The 22,267-nt window shown below is 43.0% G+C and overlaps 1 protein-coding gene across 1 annotated transcript in view; it reads left to right on the top strand.

Moving 5' to 3' along the window:
- The window catches only part of MAP9 (microtubule associated protein 9), a 169,511-nt gene that overhangs the window by 130,433 nt on the left and 16,811 nt on the right, over window positions 1–22,267 (top strand). The window contains exon 11 of the mRNA XM_086962334.1: window positions 9,628–9,792. Within this exon, the coding sequence (XP_086818460.1) occupies window positions 9,628–9,792 (165 nt within the window). The remainder of the gene's footprint in view (window positions 1–9,627; window positions 9,793–22,267) is intronic.

Raw genomic sequence — 22,267 nt, 5'->3', positions numbered from 1 at the left:
TCTCATTTGCTCTCAAAAGAAGCCCAGGGAATATGGGAATGGGCAATTCTCCACAACTTCGTTCTTTCAGCAGAACATCTACCAGGCACTCTAAACACAACAGCAGACACATTGAGTCGTCTGAAATTGGCCTGTCACGAGTGGGAAATGGATCAAGACATTCTGGAGGAAGTGTTTCAACGCTGGGGAACTCCAACAATAGGCCTGTTTGCAACTCCAGAAAACAGGAAATCCCGACTCTATGCAAGCAGGGATCACCATCGGGGGGTCGCTAGGGAATGCTCTTTCGATGTCTGGGTTAGGCGGGCTTGTTTACGCCTTTCCTCTGAATTCCCTAATCCCACGGCTTCTCAGGAAAATAAAGATGGAACCTTGCAGGATGATCTTAATAGCACCAGTGTGGTCTCGCCAATTCTGGTTCACACAACTTCTCCTGCTTTCTCAGGTCCATCCATTTCACCTATGTCCCATTCCATCTCTATTAACAATGTCCCAGGGACAGGTGATACATCCAGTTCCTAGTTCTCTCCATTTGAAGGCCTGGCTCCTGAACACAGAGAGTTCCACAGCTTTGATATCCCTCAGGAATGTAGGGAGATATTAACTCAAGCTCGCGCACCAAGTACAAACAAAACATATTGTGCTAAATGGAAGTGCTTTTGCCTGTGGTGTCATCGTGAACACATCATCCATTCTCTTCAGCTCCTCATCAAATACTGCCTTACATTCTATCACTGGCTAAATCAGGCCTTTTCTCATTCTACCATCAAACTACATCTGGCAGCTATTTTAAGATTCAGAAGAACAGCTTCTGGTTCTTCTCTCTGGTCTGCTAGAATTATCAAACAGTTCCTGAAAGGTCTTTTCAGGGTTTTTCCTCCAGTGCGGTCACCACCTCTGGCTTGGAATCTCAATCTGGTTCTGGCTCATCTCATGAAACCTCTGTTCGAGCCTATCCGCAGGGTGGACTTAAAATTTTTGTCTTGGAAATTAGCTCTCCTTTTAGCCCTCAGTTCAGCTAGGAGAATAGGAAAGTTGCAAACTCTATCCATTTTAGAACCTTTTCTACAGTTAAAAAAGGACACTGTGTTTTTAAGGACCAATCCGAAATGTAGTCCAAAGGTCCCTTCGGATTTCCATTTGAATGAACCAGTGGTTCTAAAGTCATTCTTCCCTCGACCAACATCCCCTTCAGGAAGGTCTCTACATTCTTTAGATGTCCAGAGATGTCTCAAATTTTATCTTGAACGCACAACAGATTTGAAGAAATTAGCTCAACTTTTTGTGGCTTTTATTGCACCTCAAAAAGATCTTCCTCTCTCAAAACAAGGAATCACATGCTGTATTTCAAGTGCAATTCATTATTGCCACCAAGCGGCAGGAAAGTCACTGGAGAGACATGTACAAGCTCACTCCACAAGATCAGTTTCATCTTCGGCAGCTCTCTTCTCTGGAGTCCCTATAAAAGACGTTTGTAGGGCGGCTACATGGATCACTGCCCATACATTCACAAAGCATTACTGCCTGGACTCTCTCATAAGGAGCGAAGTGACAGTAGGACAAGCAGTCCTGAAGAATCTTTTCCCATGAGAGGTGAGCTTTCTCTTCTATCCCTCCTGCCTATGATTGCACATTTTGTATCACATAATGTTTCTGATGTATTGTTACAAGGTATATGATTGTCATACAATGACGGTTATGCAGAGATATTGTAATACCCATGTAGCAAAATGTGCACTGGTGACTTACTGCTAGCTACACTGATACAAAGCATGAGAATCTATGAAAGTTCCAATACTTGGGCAAGAAAGCAAGTTACTTACCTGTAACTTTGGTTCCCTAGTATTGATAACTTTCATAGATTCCCATGCACCCACCCTCCTCCCCTGGGAAAACTCAGCCTTCAGCAAAAGTGGTTACTGATACACAACGGCTGCGAAAATCTGAGGCTCTGAGGCTCTCTCATGAGGGTTCTATGGGGTGAGGCTAATCTGATTGGTTGTTGCAAAATGTTGGTCTCGTTTACAAAAAGAGGTAGATATGCTAAAAAATGAGATGAGGCCTAGGCCTTTCTTTCACTTTTGTACATACTGCTATGGTATTTTCTATTTACTGAAGCTCCCAGGCTGACGACGGGTAATGATACAAAGCATGGGAATCTATGAAAGTTACCAATACTGGGGAACCAAAGTTACAGGTAAGTAACTTGTTTTCTTCTGTTGTGTGGTTTTTAGTGGTATCAGGATATCAAAAGCTTCCTGTAGCCACTCATATATTTTTTAACAGTATGTATTGTTTCTAGATCTCTACTGAATGTTAGTTGTGTTTCTAAGTGTTCCAAATTGAGTTTGATCCATGGCCAATAGGGAGGCAACAAAATGGTGGTCTGACCATGTGAATGGAGTCATTGTTTGAAAGGTAACTAGTTCTGTATTAGCACAAATGAAATTTAGGATGTGTTCAGCAATGTGTGTGGGTTTGTAGACAATCTGATGCAGGTTCAGTACTTCTAGGCCAGTGATGATTGTTTTTGGATGGGGTATATTTGGTTTCTCAAACCAAATGTTGAGGTCACCCAGAACGCATACGTTGGAGTGTAGTGTTATCAGGTTTGAAGCAGTGTCTAGAAGTGCGCCTGGGAAAGTTGCCTTGTTAGGGGGAGGTCTGCAATGGAGCAGGAAGTTACAGGAGGAAGACGGTGTAGGATTACATCTGGTGAAAAGGGCCTCACAATCCTTTATGGAGACATTGTCAACTTTAGTGAAATGTAATGTTTGCCTGAACACAACAGGTAGGCCTTCTCTTTTTTGACCTATACAATTTTGGGTGATCGTTTGATAGCCTAGAGGAATGGCTTCATGCAGGACTGGGGCCATATCATCTTCCAACCATGATTCAGTATTTAATAGTATTTCTGGTTTTGCATCAGTGCAAAGGTCGTGGATGTGATGTTTGTTCTTAGAGAGTGATCGAGCATTTATTAGTAGACAGTTTAGAGAATGTGCTTTGGAGATAGTGTGATTTTGTTTTGTAGAGAAGTGAGCAGTATTTTGTGGGCTTGCAGCTGGTGTGTCCTTAGTGTTGTTATTAGCTGTATGTGGATAGCAATCGTGTGGCTGTTCTGTATTGTGTTCCTCATCCAACAGGCTTAGGAGGCATGTTGATGAGTTTGCGTCTGTAGGTGGTGGAGACTGTGTGTGAGGTGTTGCACGTTGCTTAAGGTCATTGTTGGACTTGGCCCTTCTGGCAGGTTCACCCCTAAACTTTTTGCTTTTAATGGTGACCTGGTGTTAGTGATTTTTGGCTTCTGCGCACTTTACCACTGTGTCCCAGGGTAAAGTGCATGCGTGTAGTAAGGTTGGCCTGCCATCCCATAGGAATGCATCTGGAATGTATGTGTCCCTGGTAGTTCCTGATGCGTGGGGAGTGCAGGTGCGAGTTAGGTATGTGCGGACTCGTGTGATTAAATGCTGCGCGATGATGTGTGCTGCATGATTGTGTCTAGTGTGAAAGTGCCACTTCTAGAAGTTGGCCTGTCTGTGTAAATTATGTGAATTGGCTGTCTGGCTTGTGACTGGCTGGAGCTGGCTGGTGAGCCTGGCTCCATGAGTCATGATGGGTCTGCCCCGGTGGTGAGTGGAGAGATCTGCATGAGTGATGTGAGGGAGGAGTGCAACTAGAACCTAAATAGGTCTGGGCTTTCCCCACACAATGCTGGCTCCGCCCCCTGTGGTGCGTCTGATGTCCCTAGCCTGTCCAGTGAATAGTGAGAGGGGCTGAGCATAACATAGTGCTCCAAAACCATCTGCGACTGGTTTTCCACCCACCCTGCACCTAAGGACAAAGGGATTTAGTGTATAAAAAGAGGCTGTTACCTCTTGAAAAAGGTTCTTCTCCTGATCCTAATTTGAAGGGGGCCTACTGCTGCTGCTGGGCGCCAGGAGGACCGCCACTGGGACTGCCTCCCTGCCTGGAGGGCCCTGTGAGCTGGCCCCTGGGCCCAGCCTTTGCCCCCCCTGCCTTCCTTCTTGTTTCAGGATTTGGTCCCTGGACTCTTTGGGGACTTCTGGGGCCCGCCAGCGTCTGGGGAGTGCTGGTCTCCCCCTACAAAAATAGCGCATTGCGCCGCTGGTGCAACGATTCCTACCTCGAGGGATTCCCCGGCGTGGGGATCCCCCTTTGTGCCTCTTTGTCAAAGCAGGTGCCCACCCTGCGTGTGGCCCCGCAAATTGTCCAAGGTTGCGGCGCGGATGCCCACCCCGCTTATTTGCCGACTTTGTGGTGCCTTTCACGGGTGGCCACCCCGTTTTTGTTCTTTGTTTGCCGGGGGCTTGCCCCGGATTGCGGCCGTGAATTGCTGTTCCCCTCCCCGGGCCGCCGTGCTGCCTACGATGACCCGGAAGTGCTTTCACCAGGAACCGGAAGCAGGAAGGCACGGGAGCCTACCCCGGACTCCTGGTGTGCCTGGGGAAACCTTGCAGCCGATAGCCGGTCCCCCGTGTGGAGAGGGAGACCGGCAGTGCTCCCCGCCCCAGCAGCCGTGAACAAAGACAGAGAGAGGAGCCGGCGCCCACGCTTGACGGTGGGCGGGGCCGACTGGGACAGAGAGAGGAGCCTCCAGGGCTCCATTTCCGCTTCCCCCGGCTGGCAGTAAGCTGAATCCGGCCGGAGGAGAGCCCCGCGAGCACAGCTGTGCATTGTCGGCGCCGCCGTGCTGCCTACGATGACCCGGAAGTGCTTTCACCAGGAACCGGAAGCAGGAAGGCACGGGAGCCTACCCCGGACTCCTGGTGTGCCTGGGGAAACCTTGCAGCCGATAGCCGGTCCCCCGTGTGGAGAGGGAGACCGGCAGTGCTCCCCGCCCCAGCAGCCGTGAACAAAGACAGAGAGAGGAGCCGGCGCCCACGCTTGACGGTGGGCGGGGCCGACTGGGACAGAGAGAGGAGCCTCCAGGGCTCCATTTCCGCTTCCCCCGGCTGGCAGTAAGCTGAATCCGGCCGGAGGAGAGCCCCGCGAGCACAGCTGTGCATTGTCGGCGCCGTCCACATGAGACCGAGGAGAGGATCAGCGCGAGACACCGCAGCGCCGAAGAGGAGCCCCGCCACACGTCCCGGTGAGTGGGGCCCCTGTGTTCCTTGATAGAGAGGGGGGCATCTGGGCACGTTGCCAGTGCCCACCCCACTAAGTGGTGCAAGCTTCATTTTTTGGGCATTGCGGAGGGTAGAGCGGCCCCGGCAGGCAGCGGGCCGCTCCCCCAGCTGGGAGCATTTGTTTCAGACCCACGAGGGGGGCATTTTATTAACTAGAGCCCATGAGAGTCTCCTGGGCAATCTCGCATCTCGAGTCCCCCGAGCGGGACTCCAACGACGGGCCCAATTGTATTTAGAGCCAACAGGAGGCTCTTGGCCATTTTCTTGGTTTCCGAGTCCCCAGAGGGGGGACTCCAACGTCGGGGGCCATTATTGTTTAGAGCCCACGAGGCTCCCCACCTTCCATGTGGTCTTGGGCCCCCCTTGTCTCTGTGGGAGCCCAGAGGAGATCCCCAGCTGCCCAGCACTTAGTGGGGAGCGGCTACGTTTAGGATTGCCCCTTTGCGCATTTCTTCTGGGCTGCTTGCACAGCCTGCCCTAACATTTTGGACACAGGGCGTTTCAGCCCCTGAGAGGCCAAAGTGGCCTGGGGACAGTTCTGTTGTTGTACCCTTGCGTGGGGTACGTGTTATGCCCTATATGATCCTTTTGCGCAAATGTAATGACCTACCTTATGTGATTTCTGCATCATGTATAATGCTTTTGGCACATTGTAAAGTGTGTGTTTATTATCTAACGTGTTTGGTATAATACAAAGGCTATTTTTATATATAACCTTGTGTGGAGTATCCTTTGTGGTGGGCCTTGGGTGTTGTTGCTGGGTGCGCGCGCAAACACTTAACCTACATTGCCTCCGAGATTAGCCTTGCTGCTTGCGTCACGTTACCTAGAGGCTGAGCAGGGGTTATCTTTGGCGTGTTACTCCCTTGACCTCACTAGAGTGGTGATCTCTGCCAGGCTTTGGCGCAAGCCTTAGTCAACCGGAAATCCCCATTTCTAACAGTCATGAGCAGAGTATTTGTAGGTGTTTGCAGCTAAGAGTAAATGGGAGCTTCTGCAGATGTTAGATTTGGATCTTAACTTTAATTTAATGTCACTTTGACTGTAGATTTATAAGGGCATTTTTATCTTTTCTCACGACATATGAGCGTTTGTAATCTTAGTAGGCATATCTAATTTACCTTCAAATACCCTTTCAGTGAAAATATATAAAATACATGGAAACCTTATATAAAACGCACTAAACGTTTATTATATTTTTACCAATTACCTACACTTAATTTGATAGATCACAAAACATCCTACTTCGAAACCATACCCCTGCAATCTAACAGTACCTCTTCTTCAGCCTTTGTATTCATGCCACCAACTATTTGCATGAACTCACAAAGCACCTACTAATAATCACATCGAAATCATATTACTACCACAAAGAAACTGAAGTAAATGAGCGGAATGGTTTCCATCACACCATAAGAATAATTCTAATAACCACTGACCTCTGAATTAACCACTAACCTTGAGTTCCAGAGTAGAGTGGCAGTCTAAAAGTCTTTAAATGCTTTGTCATGTGTAGTGAGTTCTGTATAAATGCAAATGCAGTACTCGACTCCCTTGCTCACTGGCCTCACCTGTGATGAAAAAGTTAGCTTTGTCCAGAATATGGTTCCTTAAAAAGTGGTTGGATGTGCACCTGACTTGAAGATGAATGGGAGAATCATGGGGCCCACCCCCTTCTCTAGCCTTTGTCTTCAAATATTTCTGAGATTGTAGTTTTTCCTCTTCATCATTTCATTCATCAAATGTACATGGATGTGGTTGTCATGAACTTACATCTGCAAGTATACCAGGTCTTGCCCTAACACATGTATTGTATATATCAAAACCAAGGTTATACCCTAGTACAGAATGGGACCTGGGGTTGTTAAATATTTCTATGGGAACAGAGGTTCTTATCAAGTCAAATTCTACAATAATTGTGAAATACAAAAACGAAAATGTTGACAAAGAATATTTGCCATATATGATTGTTATAATAGAAATAATAATTCCATTCTCTTGATTTTCAATTTTGTAATCAAATCACTAAGAAATTGGTAAAAGTGCTTGGTATTCATATGTGATACACAATGTGATAAAATAATTCCAGTGCCTAATACAGAGTGATTTCCATTATGGTTATACCTACATCAATAGAATGAATCAATTTGTGACTGGTTAGGTATTGTTTGATTTTCGATCCGCTAAAAATGCGTTATCATCATCAGGACATGGCAGTAAATAAAAAAACAGGTAAGGAATCAAAGATTCTTTAAGCTGTGAATACAGAGAGAAAAAACTGGAATTTGGATAGAATAGAGGGAGCAATAATCTATGGCAGCACACATATGTACTTAGTGGTAAAGGTAAGTCATTCCATGCATTCACTTTCAGAAGCCTCTATAGGACTAATAAGGAAAATAGGAAAATGTTAAGAGTAGATTCCAATTTTAAATGAAATAGTATATACAGTTCTACTCACCCAAGGAAAAATCAATAATGAGATTGAGGGAATGAGGTGAACCAACCGGGATAGGGCAAGGGTTTGTATAGATAAATCCATGGAAATTAAAACTGGTGTAGGAGCGGGCCTCAAGGCAGAAGAATAGATGGCCCAGAAACCAATAGAAATCAGGGAATAACTTAAGTAAGAAGAACTGCAACATCTGAGTGGGCTGTGATGCAATGGGGCCTATCTCCTGTGGAGAAGATCCCTCGATTAATGGAAGTCACGTCCATACAGTGAATACAGAGATGGTCATGACTGTGAAGTGCTGAAATTTGCAGAAAGCCTTTCCCAAAGGGAAGGTGATACGAAGCAGCTTTGGAAAACCACTGCCAAGAGTTGCAAAGCAGGATTGCTAGAGTCCGACAGAAATAAGACTGTGTTTGGTTGAAAACTAGAAGGGGGGTGTGTGGAGGCCATCTTGAGGAAAGAATTGTGGATGACCATATTGGGGAAACCAGTTGTGGAAGAGAATAGTATTACTACATGTGGAACTAAAAGATGTGAGGTAAAAAATGTACTGAAAGAAAGAAAATATTGAATTAAATAATTCAATAGTATGGGCCATGTTTCACAACAACAAAGTGTAATTGTAATTACACCAAACAATGAAACAAGTGAAATAAGCTTATAAATATAATTCACACAACAAATAAGAAATACATGTGAGAATTCTTAAATCTCCTGCTATAATAATATTGACTGTCCATGGAAGAAATATTTAAAGAAATGCAAATTCTCCATACTGTTCAAAGCATTGTTTACAGTGTCACAGAGCAAAATCTGTTTGAGTTCCATTGTTTAGTAGTATTCAGATATCATCCCCATGAGGCGGGGTGGAGACTAGTTCAATAACTTGTCTTAGATCTTCCTTGGTGTGATGCTTTTCCTGAAAATGTGTAAGCAGGGGCACAATGGGAACCTTATCTGATCCTGCAAATGCACCTTCACCGCTAAGCATGTGTGTACTTCCATAGATTATTGGCCCTTCAATCTGATTCTAATTTCTTACTTACGTCTGTGTATTCACATCTTATGGCATCTATGATTCCTTTCACAGACATATTTTGATTACTCTCCAGTCCTAAGCATGATCTCACATTCTAGGACATCGAAATGTGATCAAGTATACCTTACAAACAACATATTGACTAATTCTGTTGTTTGATGTATGGTCGTACTGGAAACCACTTTGTTATACACTGGATTGACTTTAGACAATGTGTACCATGTTTGAGCACTGCACTCTTTCCCCAATGTGTAAGTGATTTGATTTCGAATGAGAATCATGAGTATGAATTAAATGTTTCTTTTATACCATCATCCTATATGTCAAATATTCTTTAACTGTATATAATTTTTTAATTGCTCAATTAATATGGGCTTGCCTGTTCCCTGTATTTGAAACTATATCAACCCCTTTTCTCTCAAAAACTTGCTAATATATATATTGGGCTTACTTGTAGGTTTTGAATGGTATGAAATGGTATCACAAAGAGGGACGATTATCATTTTACTCTGCATGACATTATTTGCATGGATAATTCCATCGGCCCAATCAATTATTTATGTTTCCTGTTGAGGTACAGAGAACTGATCTTGTCCCAGAAACCTCTGCCCAATATTTTGTTTGTTAAAGGGCGTTTTGTGAATGTCGTTGTAATAAGATGCAGAGAGGTTTATTGATCCTTATCGAGTGTGGTGAGGTGTTCCTCTCTTATTTTTATTGTTCCAGTTCCAATCATAGGCCTGAAGCTAAATTGCTGGTCATGAAGTTTGTGATTGTTAAATAGTAATGTTACCTCAAGCCTCCTATTCTTTTTTTCCATTATTACCTTTCACCAAGTACCTACATCTATATGGATGGGACATCTTGACTTGTTTTGGTTAGTCTACCTTAAAGTTTGTGAGCCTTGGATAAAAGAAACCGGTGCTATAATCTACTTTGAAGCATCTGTTATCACTTTTAAAATTGGTGTGTATGTTTTACAGGAGGGTGGTGCAAAAAAAGAAGAAGCAAGCGCATCCTTTCAAGCATGGAAGGCAGTAAAAACCAAGGAACTTAAGAAAAACATAATGAAACTGAAAGAAGAGGAGGAGAAGAAACGAAAAGAATTTGAGCAAATGGCAGAGAAAAAAGAAGAATCAAAAAAGGCAGTGAGAAATATATTTTCTTTACTATTAAGAGCATGCATCTTTATTTTCATTCAAACAGAAATGTTGCATTTTGGAATGCTTCCATGTTGATGTCTAAGTGCTCCATTGGGAAATGGCCAAATTTGCAAATCAGTCCAATCTCAAACTGGCTCTGTCATCTCTTTATAGAATATCAAGCGCATTCAAATGGGCTTCTGTCTCTTTGGGCTTGGTAATGTGGCAGGTAATGTGAAGCAAGTCATTAAAGACTGCAAATGTAGATGTCCTACAACTTAGAATGCAAAGTCGAACACAAATTTCGTGATGGTTTTCTTGCAACGTTATCTTGTACTAGACTGAATCCTTTCAATATCGGATGTATTAAAATCTACTGTGCACCCCTTAAGTAGCTGGGCGCCAATTGGAAATATTCATCTATCTTGTGTAGTCTGTGCTCCATTGATGTACCTTCAAGAACAACGTTATTTAAAACCAATATCACAGTTTAAACTGAAAAGTTCAAATAATGCAAACGATTGTAGTAATGCAATTTTTGTAATTGTTGAACTACTTATTACTACTTTCGTTTGTGATGTCTGGATTTCATTATTTATTCTCGCTATTGTGGACAACTATGTTTCCTAGAATTTTCTATCTTGAATTGCTATTTATCTGGTTATTTTTATCTTGTAACATTCTCAAAGAAAATATTCCTTGACAATTTTTACTAATTGTTTAAGAAGGCACCAGAAATCTAAAATTATTTTACACATGATAGCCCATGGAATCTTGAGGTCTTGATTAAGTGAAGCAGATGTCCTGCATTTGCCTTGGTTTCACATCCTTTGGATTTACCTCATCTTAACCAGGATGACACAGGTCGAGTCCAAAATGTTACTTATGTGAGCCGGACTATGTACCTGAAATGTGATGCTAATTTCAAGTTCATAAAGAATCTACAAAGAATCCGCTTAAAGACTTGTTTCAGCTGGAATGTGATGCTAATGTCAAGTTCATAAAGAATCTACAAAGAATCTGCTTAAAGGCTTGTTTCAGCTGACTGGATTTCAGGTTTTTGCAAACATTCTTCCAACTGGAGCTACCATCGATGTGGCTCTATAGACTTTCCTGCACATCGCTGTTATATAGTTACAGATAAAATTCAAATGTGATTGTGAATATTTGTCCAGGGCATCTCCAAGGGTTGCACTGTCTATAGAAGTTGGGTAGACTCGGAGGTAGAGGCAATCAATTGGTTGTGATCTTCTTTCGAGAGAGCGTTGTCCTGGGGATATCCAGCCACACCTGTAGACCTAGAAGAAAAAAAGGAAAGGAATATAAAAACATAATTTGAGGGGGAGTCACAGCTACACGAACAGGTGGCATGCTAAAAGTTCCAGACTCCATTGCACCATGAGGTCACCACTGTCACGTCCGTGCCTGGGAGCGTCTTGTTTAAATTGGACCCTGGGCTCCCGCTGCGCAGGCTGGGACATCCTCTTTTCATTAGATGCTAAAGGCACACAATGTCGGAACTAGAAGCGAGACAGGGGTAACTGGCTGTGATAATCTATGTTGACTGGCATCTGGCTGAACTGCATCAGTAAAATATGGGGTAGAGAAAGTGTACAGTGGGGGCCGAAACTGTTCAACCAAGTTCATCGGTACATCCGACCTCAATTGATCGTATGCTTCAGAGGGCCATTGGAGTGGTCGCAACTGAAATAGAACTCACAGAAAGGAGACTATCTCTGGGGGTTGGGGGACTGCTGATAGATCTTAACATTCTACACAGTCCCATGATTACAGATTCAGAAGCATCACAAGGTCAAACAGCAACAATTCAATCTGCTGACTAGTCAACGGAGAAGATTCTAGTACAGAGTAGATTTTGGTACAGGAGAACAACAAAAGAAGACCTAGATTATTATGTGCCACTCGCATATCTGAAGGGGCAACCTCAGAAATATTGTGTCATCCAGTGAAGATGGCCAAAAGTGTAATGAAAAGCAAAAATAATGCCCCCTGTCCTCAGAGCATATAAATCAGCCATACTACAGTGGCGAGGTGGAGGGAACTCAGACAAATGTTAAGCAAGGCTGGGTGGACGACTTGGTGAGGGACTTGCTTGGGAAAAACAAAGCAGTCATCAAGGAGGAACTCTCCCCAATATTGATAAGACTATCCATAGTGGAACAATTAATAATCTAATACATTAAGGGGCCTCCATTTATACGGAAACCCAGAAACCCCAGCAATAGTGCAGAGACGGTAATAAAACTAAACCATGCAGCAGTGTTGAATGGTCTTCCCTACCTTCCAGGGGATGGAGCTGGCCCCATCAGCCCTATGGTAGTTTCCACATACCACACAGAGGAGAAACTGATTCCAATTGAAACCAGGCTGATTCGACAAACCAACAGAGAGAAGGTCTCAGCAAACAATGATTTTGTGAATCTACCAGTGATTGTGGCGGTGATGGCCAGGGTTCCAAGTCTCAGAGTGGACCAAAGGAAAAATTCCCGAACTTAAAAACAAGTGCATTAACTGGTTGAGACTGCACAGGAGCTTCCCCATGTCACTTGCTGATATTATCCTTTTCACCCGAAAAGTGGGCTGGATACGAAAGGAGGTTAAAATACCTTGAAGGAGATTGCATTATTATTAGGGCTAATGGTTTGATGGTATTTATTTTTTTGCCATTTCCGTCTGTATTTATCCATATTTATTTTTTGGACATTTTTTCTGTATTTATCCACATTTATTTTTGCTACAAGCAAAAGACGCCGCTACAGTTAGTATTTTTCCGCATTTATTTAAATTGACAATGCACACCAGCGCCCCGGTTGTTATTGGTCAAAACAATACATTCCTCTGAAAACTTTGCCATTGTACACATCTCTTACGGAACTTTCCAAAGCTTCTGCCATAGTTATCATCTGTACTTAGCAGTAGCAACACAATATTCCACACATACATCCCCATTCCCAGGCGGACTACCCAAAACACTCATATTCACAATGCGCTCGCACCAAGAGAGTGACGTCCCAGGCCCTCACTGCGGCTACGCATGCTGTTTTAGCGCTGTGTGGCAAAGACACTGTTCCAGATAATGGAGTATGGCTACACTGTCTTTGAAAACCTCTGGGTGCCTCTCGAGTTTGTGTTTGTATTAGGCGGGCAGGCTCACCACGGCTGTGGCGATCCTCCAGCAGATGTCGCAGTGACGGCTGCACTTGTGTAAGTAGCCCTTAATATTGATCAGATTCATTAAATGCCATTTATGACACCACACTCTGGACTCCCGACTTTTGGTTGTGCTTGTCACTTCCTATCAATATGTCCCATCTTCCCCTGCGCCATTCCCAACTCCTAGAAAGGAAGGGACAGAGCAGGCTATTGTGAAGGGTTTGGCTACTGTTGACATCAAGGCTTTCAAATCATAGTTTGGGGAGCTTACACCTTCCAGAAAGGGTTTCAAGAATCTGCCTGAAAATTTCCTTAAAATGGCCTCGTCGAGCTCCGGTCCTTCCCTGAAAGTTTGGGGGATGCGTCAAGTGGCGCCGAGATAAAAGGGGGGTCCCAAAACGCGTTTTCCCCATGTTAATTTCCATAAGGCGGTCGACCTCACTTTTAGACCGAACGGCTGAATGGATTTACACCAAACTTGGCAAAATTGTAGGGACTGGTAGCCCGATGTGCCTTTGCTATGTCTCAAGATATGTACTCCAGTGGATTTTGAGTAATTTAGGTTTAAAAAATATATATATCTGTGAGCGCACCCCGATAGCGCACCGAGCGCGACACGCGACTTGCGCGAGGAAAGCTGATTGGTTCTCGGGTGTCTGTAAACATTCGAAACAGTCCGGAGCAGCCGCCATCTTGTGTCTCGGTAGGATCGAGACACAAGAGTTGGCAAAAAAAAAGGGGGAAATGACCATAAGGGGGCAGAGTAGATGTCACTGACCATGTCATGAGTGATGTAATATGTGATGTCATCAGCAGTGCATTACACGCGCAAGTTATAGTGAGTCCAACTAACTATAACGTGGGAATTTCAATGGTTTTATGTCAGTAAAATTTCCAGGTAACTATAACTGGTGTGAAACCTATGGTTGTTTCACACCAGTTATAGTTAGGAATTAGCATTTAAAAAACCTATTAAATTCACTGAAAAAAACATAGGTTTCACACCAGTTATAGTTAGCTGGAAATTTTACTGACATAAAACCATTGAAATTCCCACGTTATAGTTAGTTGGACTCACTATAACTTGCGCGCCTGCAATGCACTGCTGATGACGTCACATATTACATCACTCATGACATGGTCAGTGACATCACTCATGACATCACTGATGACACCATCCTTGTGACAGAGTGAGAGATCTCCTTTCAGTGTAATGTAAGCCTTGAAACACATATTCAAAAATAGTATTTAACATTTTCAAAAAAATGGAGATACCCATACCAGTTACAACAAACAATTCAGTAATTCCACCATCTATATACACATCCACTCATTCACCAACAGTTCTATATAGTCACTCATACATATACTCACTCATTATATGTATTGATACACCTATACATCCTGTTACACTTCAACAGTCATCCAAAAGTTACTCACACACATATTCACACATGCAAAAAAACTATTGAACATCCATTTATTTGCATATACAGCAATACACACACTACCACTTTACTTCTAAGAAAACTTACACATACTTACTCTCTTAAACAATCACTCATAGAAACACATACTTATTTAAACAGGAACTCTTACAATCTCTCACTATCACACATACTCACTTATATAAATCAATACTCACATATACTAGATTAAAACATATGTTGTTACTGAAAAAGACAATAGAAAGACAGTTGTTTACTCACTAACATACACATATACACACTCATCCATCCATACAGTTTTGTACATATGCTGTCTTCAAAACACATACAAACAGTGAGTCAGTCACCAACCCATACAGCCACTTACACACAAAGTGAAACACTGATACATACATTTCAATATTTATAATTTACTTGCTAATATATGTATTCACTAAGATACACTTAATAAGGCAGTTAACCAATCAATTCTTATATTAACAAACATCCATTTACACACTTATTTAACCATTTATTCTTCCATCGTCTTTTACAAATACATATATAAAACATATATGTTTTTCAGAAAGACACACATTCACTGGATGGTGTCATCAGTGACGTCATGAGTGATGTCACTGACCATGTCATGAGTGATGTAATATGTGACGTCATCAGCAGTGCATTGCAGGCGCGCAAGTTATAGTGAGTCCAACTAACTACAACGTGCGAATTTCAATGGTTTTATGTCAGTAAAATTTCCAGCTAACTATAACTGGTGTGAAACCTATGTTTTTTTCAGTGAATTTAATAGGTTTTTTAAATGCTAATTCCTAACTATAACTGGTGTGAAACCTATGGTTTTTTCAGTGAATTTCATAGGTTTTTTAAATGCTAATTCCTTTCTATATCGAGTTTCTAACCTATGTTTTTTTTTACAATTTGCTGTTTTGTGCAAGTATTAATTTTTAAGTTTTTTTTTTTTTTTGTAATCATTTTTTCCTGGGGCGCTCTGGGTGCGCGCTCCGGTAAGCTCTCTGGAAAGCGCACCCAGAGCTCTACTTTCGTTCGTGAAAAAAATATGAATGAAAAGTTAATAATAACGCAAAACATTTCGTACCATACAAATAAAAGCAGTTTTTTTTATAAGGAAATGAAAATGATTTTGCATTTCCGTAAAACTATAAAGACGTCACTTCGGCGCGCAGCGTAAGCGCCCCCGGAAGCGCCTACGTTCGCGCCGTGTGTGCGCACCCGGAAGCGCTCCGGTGCACGCAGCGTCAGCATGTCAAGTCATGTGACCTTAAAATAACACTTTTCATTGGTTGCTTACAGTTTTTTTTTACAAAGAATGAAATCCCCACCCATTTCCTTCACTTCTTCTTTCACTTTTGTGTCTGAAAGACCTGTTTTTTGCTCCTGGATCTTTCTTGGTTTACCATGGCTGCCAGATAATCCAGCAGTGATGAAGAGCTTGAATTCATCAATGAAGAGCCTCCTCAGCCAAAGGTGAAGGAGCATTTTATTTGGGAATTTTTTAAAATACCACCTAACCAGAAAAAGGTGAATGTTCCAAAAGTGGAGTGCAGGATCTGCAAACAAGTCCTGTCACGGGGTGACCCCAAAAAAAATACTCATTTGGGAACTTTACGATGATCCGGCATGTGGAGAGGAGGCATCCCCAGAATTTTGCCTGGGAAAGTGTCAGGGCTCTGGCACAAGAGGTTCCCAGTCATGGGGCCTCTACATCCACCGGAGGAGCAACTACTTCTGGGAGGGGGCAATCGCAGGAGCTTGTGCCAAATATTCAACCTGCTTTTAACCATGGTGTCCTGAGATGCAGATACTGCAATCAACTCCTTACCTATGGGGAGCAAAGTGTCCAGCTCATGGTTCGAGCATTGGAGAACCCTCACTGCCCTTCCCATCCCTAATTTTTTTAGTGTTTTTTGCTCCTGTTGAGCAGTTTCCATACCCTGTTTTTGTTCCTGTTTTGAAAAAAGAAGAAAACAAAAAGTTATTTTCAGAACTACCTCCAATTCTCATCAAAGAGCTATATTCTTTAAAAAATGAAAAAGAGTAAGTGAAATGGAGTGCATTGATAATGGAAAGGAAAATGAGTAATAAAGAACAGAAAGGTATGAGAGGAGAAAGGAAGTGAAGTAGGGGGACCGAAAGAAGGTGAGTGTTGGGAAGGAAAGTAAGGAGAAGAAGAGTGAATATGGGGAATGTTGATATTCAAAGAAAATGTTGAAAAGGAACGGGGTGTGGAAGGGTAAGAAAAGATGCATTGCTGGAGTTGAAGGCTGAAGGCCTCATTTATGAAGCCATGCGTCACTTTAACACCACTAGAGCGTCACTTTTTGTGACGCATCAGTCCAGTAAAAAATGCACCTTATTTATTCATATTTACAAAGTGGTGCATCTAGGTAGATGCGTCACTTTGTAAGCCCCTGAGCCACATTATTCCTATGTCAGGTGTAATGTATGCAAAAGGGACGTTTTGACGCAAGAAAGGGTCGTAGAGGTGACGCAGTGAAATCTATGAGATATCACTGTGTCACTTTTATGACGCTGTTGCGTCCAAATCTTACGCCTGTTTCACAGCAGGCGTGCAGGCCCTTTCACATGGGGCTTGGACCCATGTGAAAGGATACATTGCTGGAGTTGCTTCATTTTTGAGACACACTCCTGCAATGCATCACTTTTGCGCTAACAGATACGTCTAAAATACTGACGTATCTGTAAGAACTTCCAACATAATACGTCGTCATAAAATTAATATGACGCATGAGTGGAAGACTGAAGGACTCATTTATGAGGCCATGCGTCACTTTAACACCACCAGAGCGTTACTTTTTGTGACACACCAGTGCTGTAAAAAATGCACCTTATTCAGTCATATTTACAAAGTGACGCATATGTGTAGTTGCGTCACTTTGTAAGCCCCTGCGCCACATTATTCCTACGTCTGGTGTAATGTATGCAAAAGGGACGTATTGACGCAAGAAAGGGTCGTAGAGGTGACACAGTGAATAAACAGGGGGCCTCATTTCTGAAAAGTGACGCATCGCTGCGTGAAAACAGCGATGCGTCACTTTTCTGTGCGCACTCCTTACGACATTCCTGATGTGTCATATTTAATGTATGGCGAATCATGTCGCAAGGAGTTACAGATACGTCAGTATTTCTGAAGTATCTGTAAGCGCAAAAGTGACGCATTGCTGGAGTGTGTCACAAAAGTGACGCAACTCCAGTAATGCGTCCTTTCACATGGAGAAAGCCCCATGTGAAAGGTCTTGCGTCAGTCTTACGCCTGCTGTGAGGCAGACGCAAGATTTTGACGCAACAGCGTCCTAAAAGTGACGCAGTGAAATCACATAGATTTCACTGCGTCACTATTACGAGGCTTTTTGCGGGGGAACGCCCCCTCTGCAGACATTATACCTGACGCAAGTATAATGTGGCGCAGGGTTTTAAAAAGTGACCCATCTACCTAGATGCGTCACTTTTTAAATATAGCGCAACGAGGCGCATTTTTTACACCGCTGGTGTGTCACAAAAATTGACGCACAGGCGGCGCAAAACTGTCGCAAGGCCTTCATAAATAAGGCCCTGGATTTTCCCCATGCTTCGCTCCCCGGTGCGCGTACCGGGCGCTCCCCCCGCGCAAATCGAAATTTTTTTTTTAAATGCCCCGCGGGACCCTATTTTAGCCCCCACATCAAACCTAGGGGGTCAGGGGGGGGGGGGGTCTACCCTGCCCCCTTATAGTCATTTCTCCCTTTTTTTTATGTCACCTCTTGTGTCTCGATCCTACCGAGACACAAGATGGCGGCCGCTCCGGACTGTTTCGAATGTTTACAGACACCCGTGAGCCAATCAGCTTTTCGTGCGCAAGTCGCGTAGCACGTACCAGGGCGCGCCTATAGATATATATTTTTATTTTAACCTAAATTACTCAAAATCCACTGGAGCACATATCTTGAGACATAGCAAAGGCACATCGGGCTACCAGTCCCTACAATTTTGGCAAGTTTGGTGTAAATCCATTCAGCCGTTCGGGCTAAAAGTGAGGTCGACCACCTTATGGAAATTAACATGGGGAAAACGCTTTTTGGGACCCCCTTTTATCTCGGCCCCCGCTTGACGCATCCCCCCCAAACTTTCAGGGAAGAGCTCGACGAGGCCATTTTGAGGACATTTTCAGGCAGATTCGTCAACAGGCGCAAAAGTTATTCCAAATAGAATTTTGAGATTTAACATTGAAAAAAATCCTAACTATAACTACCTACTGGCGACCGCCAGTAGATAATATATATATATATATATATATATATATATATATATATATATATATATATATATATATATATATATATATATATATATCAATCGCAAAGGCACTTGTGCTCTCGAGAGGCAACACTCGACTCTCCTGCCATCCGGCTTGCTGGCCTCACATAGCTCTGCGTCCGTTCTCCTGCAATTTAAATGAATCCCAACGCGTTTCGAGGCCCAAGCGCCTCTTCTTCATGGGGTGTGTAAAGGAAGCAAGAATTTCAGACACAGCTGTTGGCAACAATTTTATTGCGTAACACCGCCCTAAGTGGGCGTGGCTCCCGATTGTCAACCACCAAGGCACGATGGTATATGTAGTCCAATGCTGTGCATGCCATTGATCCTTGAGTAGGTTCCAAGCTTCCTTATAATTACAGTCCATAGTAAACTCCTTAAGTAGGAGGGAGGCAGGGTCGGAGGACTATCATTATTGTTGAAGTGCCGAACCTAGAAGCAATGCTGCGTGCATCACCTCGGCCTTTCCGCGATGTCAGAAACTTGCTGAGTGAAGTGGGATCGCTTCAGCAGCCCCCAATAAAAAAAATTGTTTAAATGCGGCTCTATTAGAGGGCAGGTATGTGACACACTGCAGCATGAAAACTGCAATTACGTTCTAATTGCGCCATTCCCTGTTCACTTCATAGAAGGGATCCATATTGTGTTGACTGTCACCCCAGCCGTCTTTTTGTTATGTGTGTGCTGAATGCCACACGGTGCCTTAGTTTATCGCGGTGGTGGAGGAAAAGGGCCCGCACCATCGCGCCATTCCACGATTGATGGCCTACTTAGCATTAACCTCATGCTAAGTAGGCCATCAATCGTGGAGTGGCGCGACGGCGGGCCCTTTCCCTCCACCACCGCGATAAACGAAGGCACCCTGTGGCATTCAGCACACACAGTAATTTCAAAATAAACAACAGCCCCCACCTCCCCCACACCCACATGATGACTGAAAATAGATCCTCGGCTGTACTTCAAAGACCCTGTGCCAATTTGTCCACAGGAGGGCGCCAAAAGACTGATTGGAAGGGATTAAAATGAACTCAGGCAGCAGCAGCGCGGCAACATTTGCCAGTGTTTTGCTGTTTCTATATATAAATACAGACAAAGGAAATATAGATTTCCGTCTGTATTTATATGTAAATATCCGTAAAAACGGAAAACCGGGAGCCCTCATTATTATCTGTTTCAGAGATCCTTAGGTAGTAAGGACCCTATCACAGAACAGAGCAAATAGGCCTCTAGAGGGCATGGGGTCTTCAAAAATAAAGCTTCTCCCATTGCAGTACTTTTATAAACCCTTTATAGGATCCACTATGATTAACACTCCATTGCCAAATCCAGGGTGGTACTATATATAGTTCCTGTATATAATAGGTTTGGGCCCCTCAAGTTGGTTGACTGAAGGCAGTAGAGGATTTCCAATATCCACCACTCCAAACCAGAAGTATTCTTCAGACTAGGGGGAGCAAAACTAACGTTATAATGGATCCATGGCAAAGAAGGAATCATTTGGCAAATGAAATGCTTTAGAACAAGGAAGATGAGTCAACTACACCCACAGAATACTCCCAGATTCTAACAGTTCCAGGTATAACAGGAATGGATAAAAAAAAAAGTTACATCTAGGAGAAAATTGAAATGTTTAATGTTTTGAAATGTTTGTCTCTTTTATGGCATTTTACCGAAATAAATAGATTTCTAATCAAATTGATTGTGAATGTTTTTCCAGGGGAAACTCCAAGTGTTGTACCAGCATCCATTTGGATAGTGCTTTATGCAAGTAGAGACCCAGATAAAAATGAGATCTAAAAACTTGAGATGTTTAATTCCATTAAGTTTACTTCTTTTACTACTACTGACTTACCATTGCTGGTTCTTCTTTGACTTAATGTTTCCAGCCTGCTGGTAAAATTCAGAACTGAAGTCCTGAGCGAAGGTAAAATAGGGTATATTGTTAATCTTATTTAGAAGTGTGAAACAATTAAATAGTCTGATCCACATGAAAATACAACATGATATGTTTAATTTCCTTTACTTTGGTAATAAAAACCCTTTAGGTTGCTTCTGTTTTCAATCAATTGTAACCTCTTTCATCAACATTCCCTCTTCATCACCATTTAGCCCTCTTGCTCTGTTAACGAAAATTAGTCTTGGAGTTAGATAGGCCAGTCAGTGTTTGCATACAACCAACATTCACGATTGTATGAGTCCAGATGGCACGAGCAAGATAAAACGAATGGTAGTAGGAGCATATAGGAGAAAGGAGGAGGTATTGTTTCTCTTTCTGATGTGCTGAAGCCTTCAAACCCTTTCTTGTAACAATCCCTGTACATGAGTGTTCTCAAATGGCTTCTTCAGAAACCCACATTAGCCATTATTTTAGTCTATGCCTGGCTCATAATCAATTATCAGTTAAAATAAATAGGTGAAACCCATATGAAAGAAGTTGTCACTTTCCTCTGAAGTGCTATCTTTCCTCAATTTTAAAAGTATTATCAGCCACTAGCTGGGAGGCTTGAGGCACAGCTTTGAAATCTATTGGAAAGATTCTGGACCTAGGAATGATCCCTTGCTGGAAAATTAAAAGTTAATCTTAGGGAAGGTGCTCCAGTGAGCATACCCCTCCCCCCCCCACACCCCCCTTAGATTCATTACCGTCCCTCTCGACGTCTCCTAATTACATTTGGTTGCACATCTAATGCAGAAAAAATACCTACTGTAAGCTTGATCCGAAGACTAATCCTTCATAGCCAAAAGAAGCCCTACCCACGGTTGAAATACAATTTTAAAAGGAGCAGGACATGGAGAAGCAACTAGCTGTTATTTATCTTGTCCAAATTGGACGTTATTTGCAATTAATTCTGAGCACAGCCAAGGTCATTCTAATAAAAACAAAACATGATGTTCAATTTGATTATCTTGAATCAGATTTCGCAATGCATAACCAGAATTATTTACCTTTGCAAAATTGCAACATCTAGCAGTTTGTGCAGTTTGTGCAGTCTTTACAGTGAGAGGGGTAAAAAGATATTTAATAAGGCACAGCTAAAGCAGGCAGTAGTGGATAGAAAATGAATAGAAAAAAAGTCTGTTTCCCCAAGCCTGTTAACAGACCATAAAAGACAAATATACACACTATGATTACTTTAACGTGGTAGATTAAGCAGTTCTTAGATGCGACACTCTGCGTCAATGTACCTTAAGTTGCGTTGCGCTTCCACGACAAGCAATGTCGCAGTGATGGGAAATGCGACAAAGTTTAGATAGAAAGAAATAAAGACGTGAAGATCTTCCAGATGCGGCACACTTCTTGGGGATGCGAGAAATCCTCGCTTCGATGCATAGGCTGCAGCTGCGACACCCTTATGATGTGACGTCAACAGCTCCAGCGGTGACGCTCTTCTCCACGATGCGTGAAGCTTCCACTCAATGCAACAACTACAGCGGCGACATCCAAGCAGCGACGCAGCAGCTCCGACGGCGGTGCGCTTCTCTGGGATGTGCGGTGCTCTTGGTCGATGTGGTGCAATGCGACA

The sequence above is a fragment of the Lissotriton vulgaris genome, chromosome 3_1, assembly GCF_964263255.1.
Source record: "Lissotriton vulgaris chromosome 3_1, aLisVul1.2, whole genome shotgun sequence".
Classification (NCBI taxonomy): domain Eukaryota; kingdom Metazoa; phylum Chordata; class Amphibia; order Caudata; family Salamandridae; genus Lissotriton; species Lissotriton vulgaris.
This window is presented reverse-complemented; position numbering and strand designations above follow the sequence as displayed.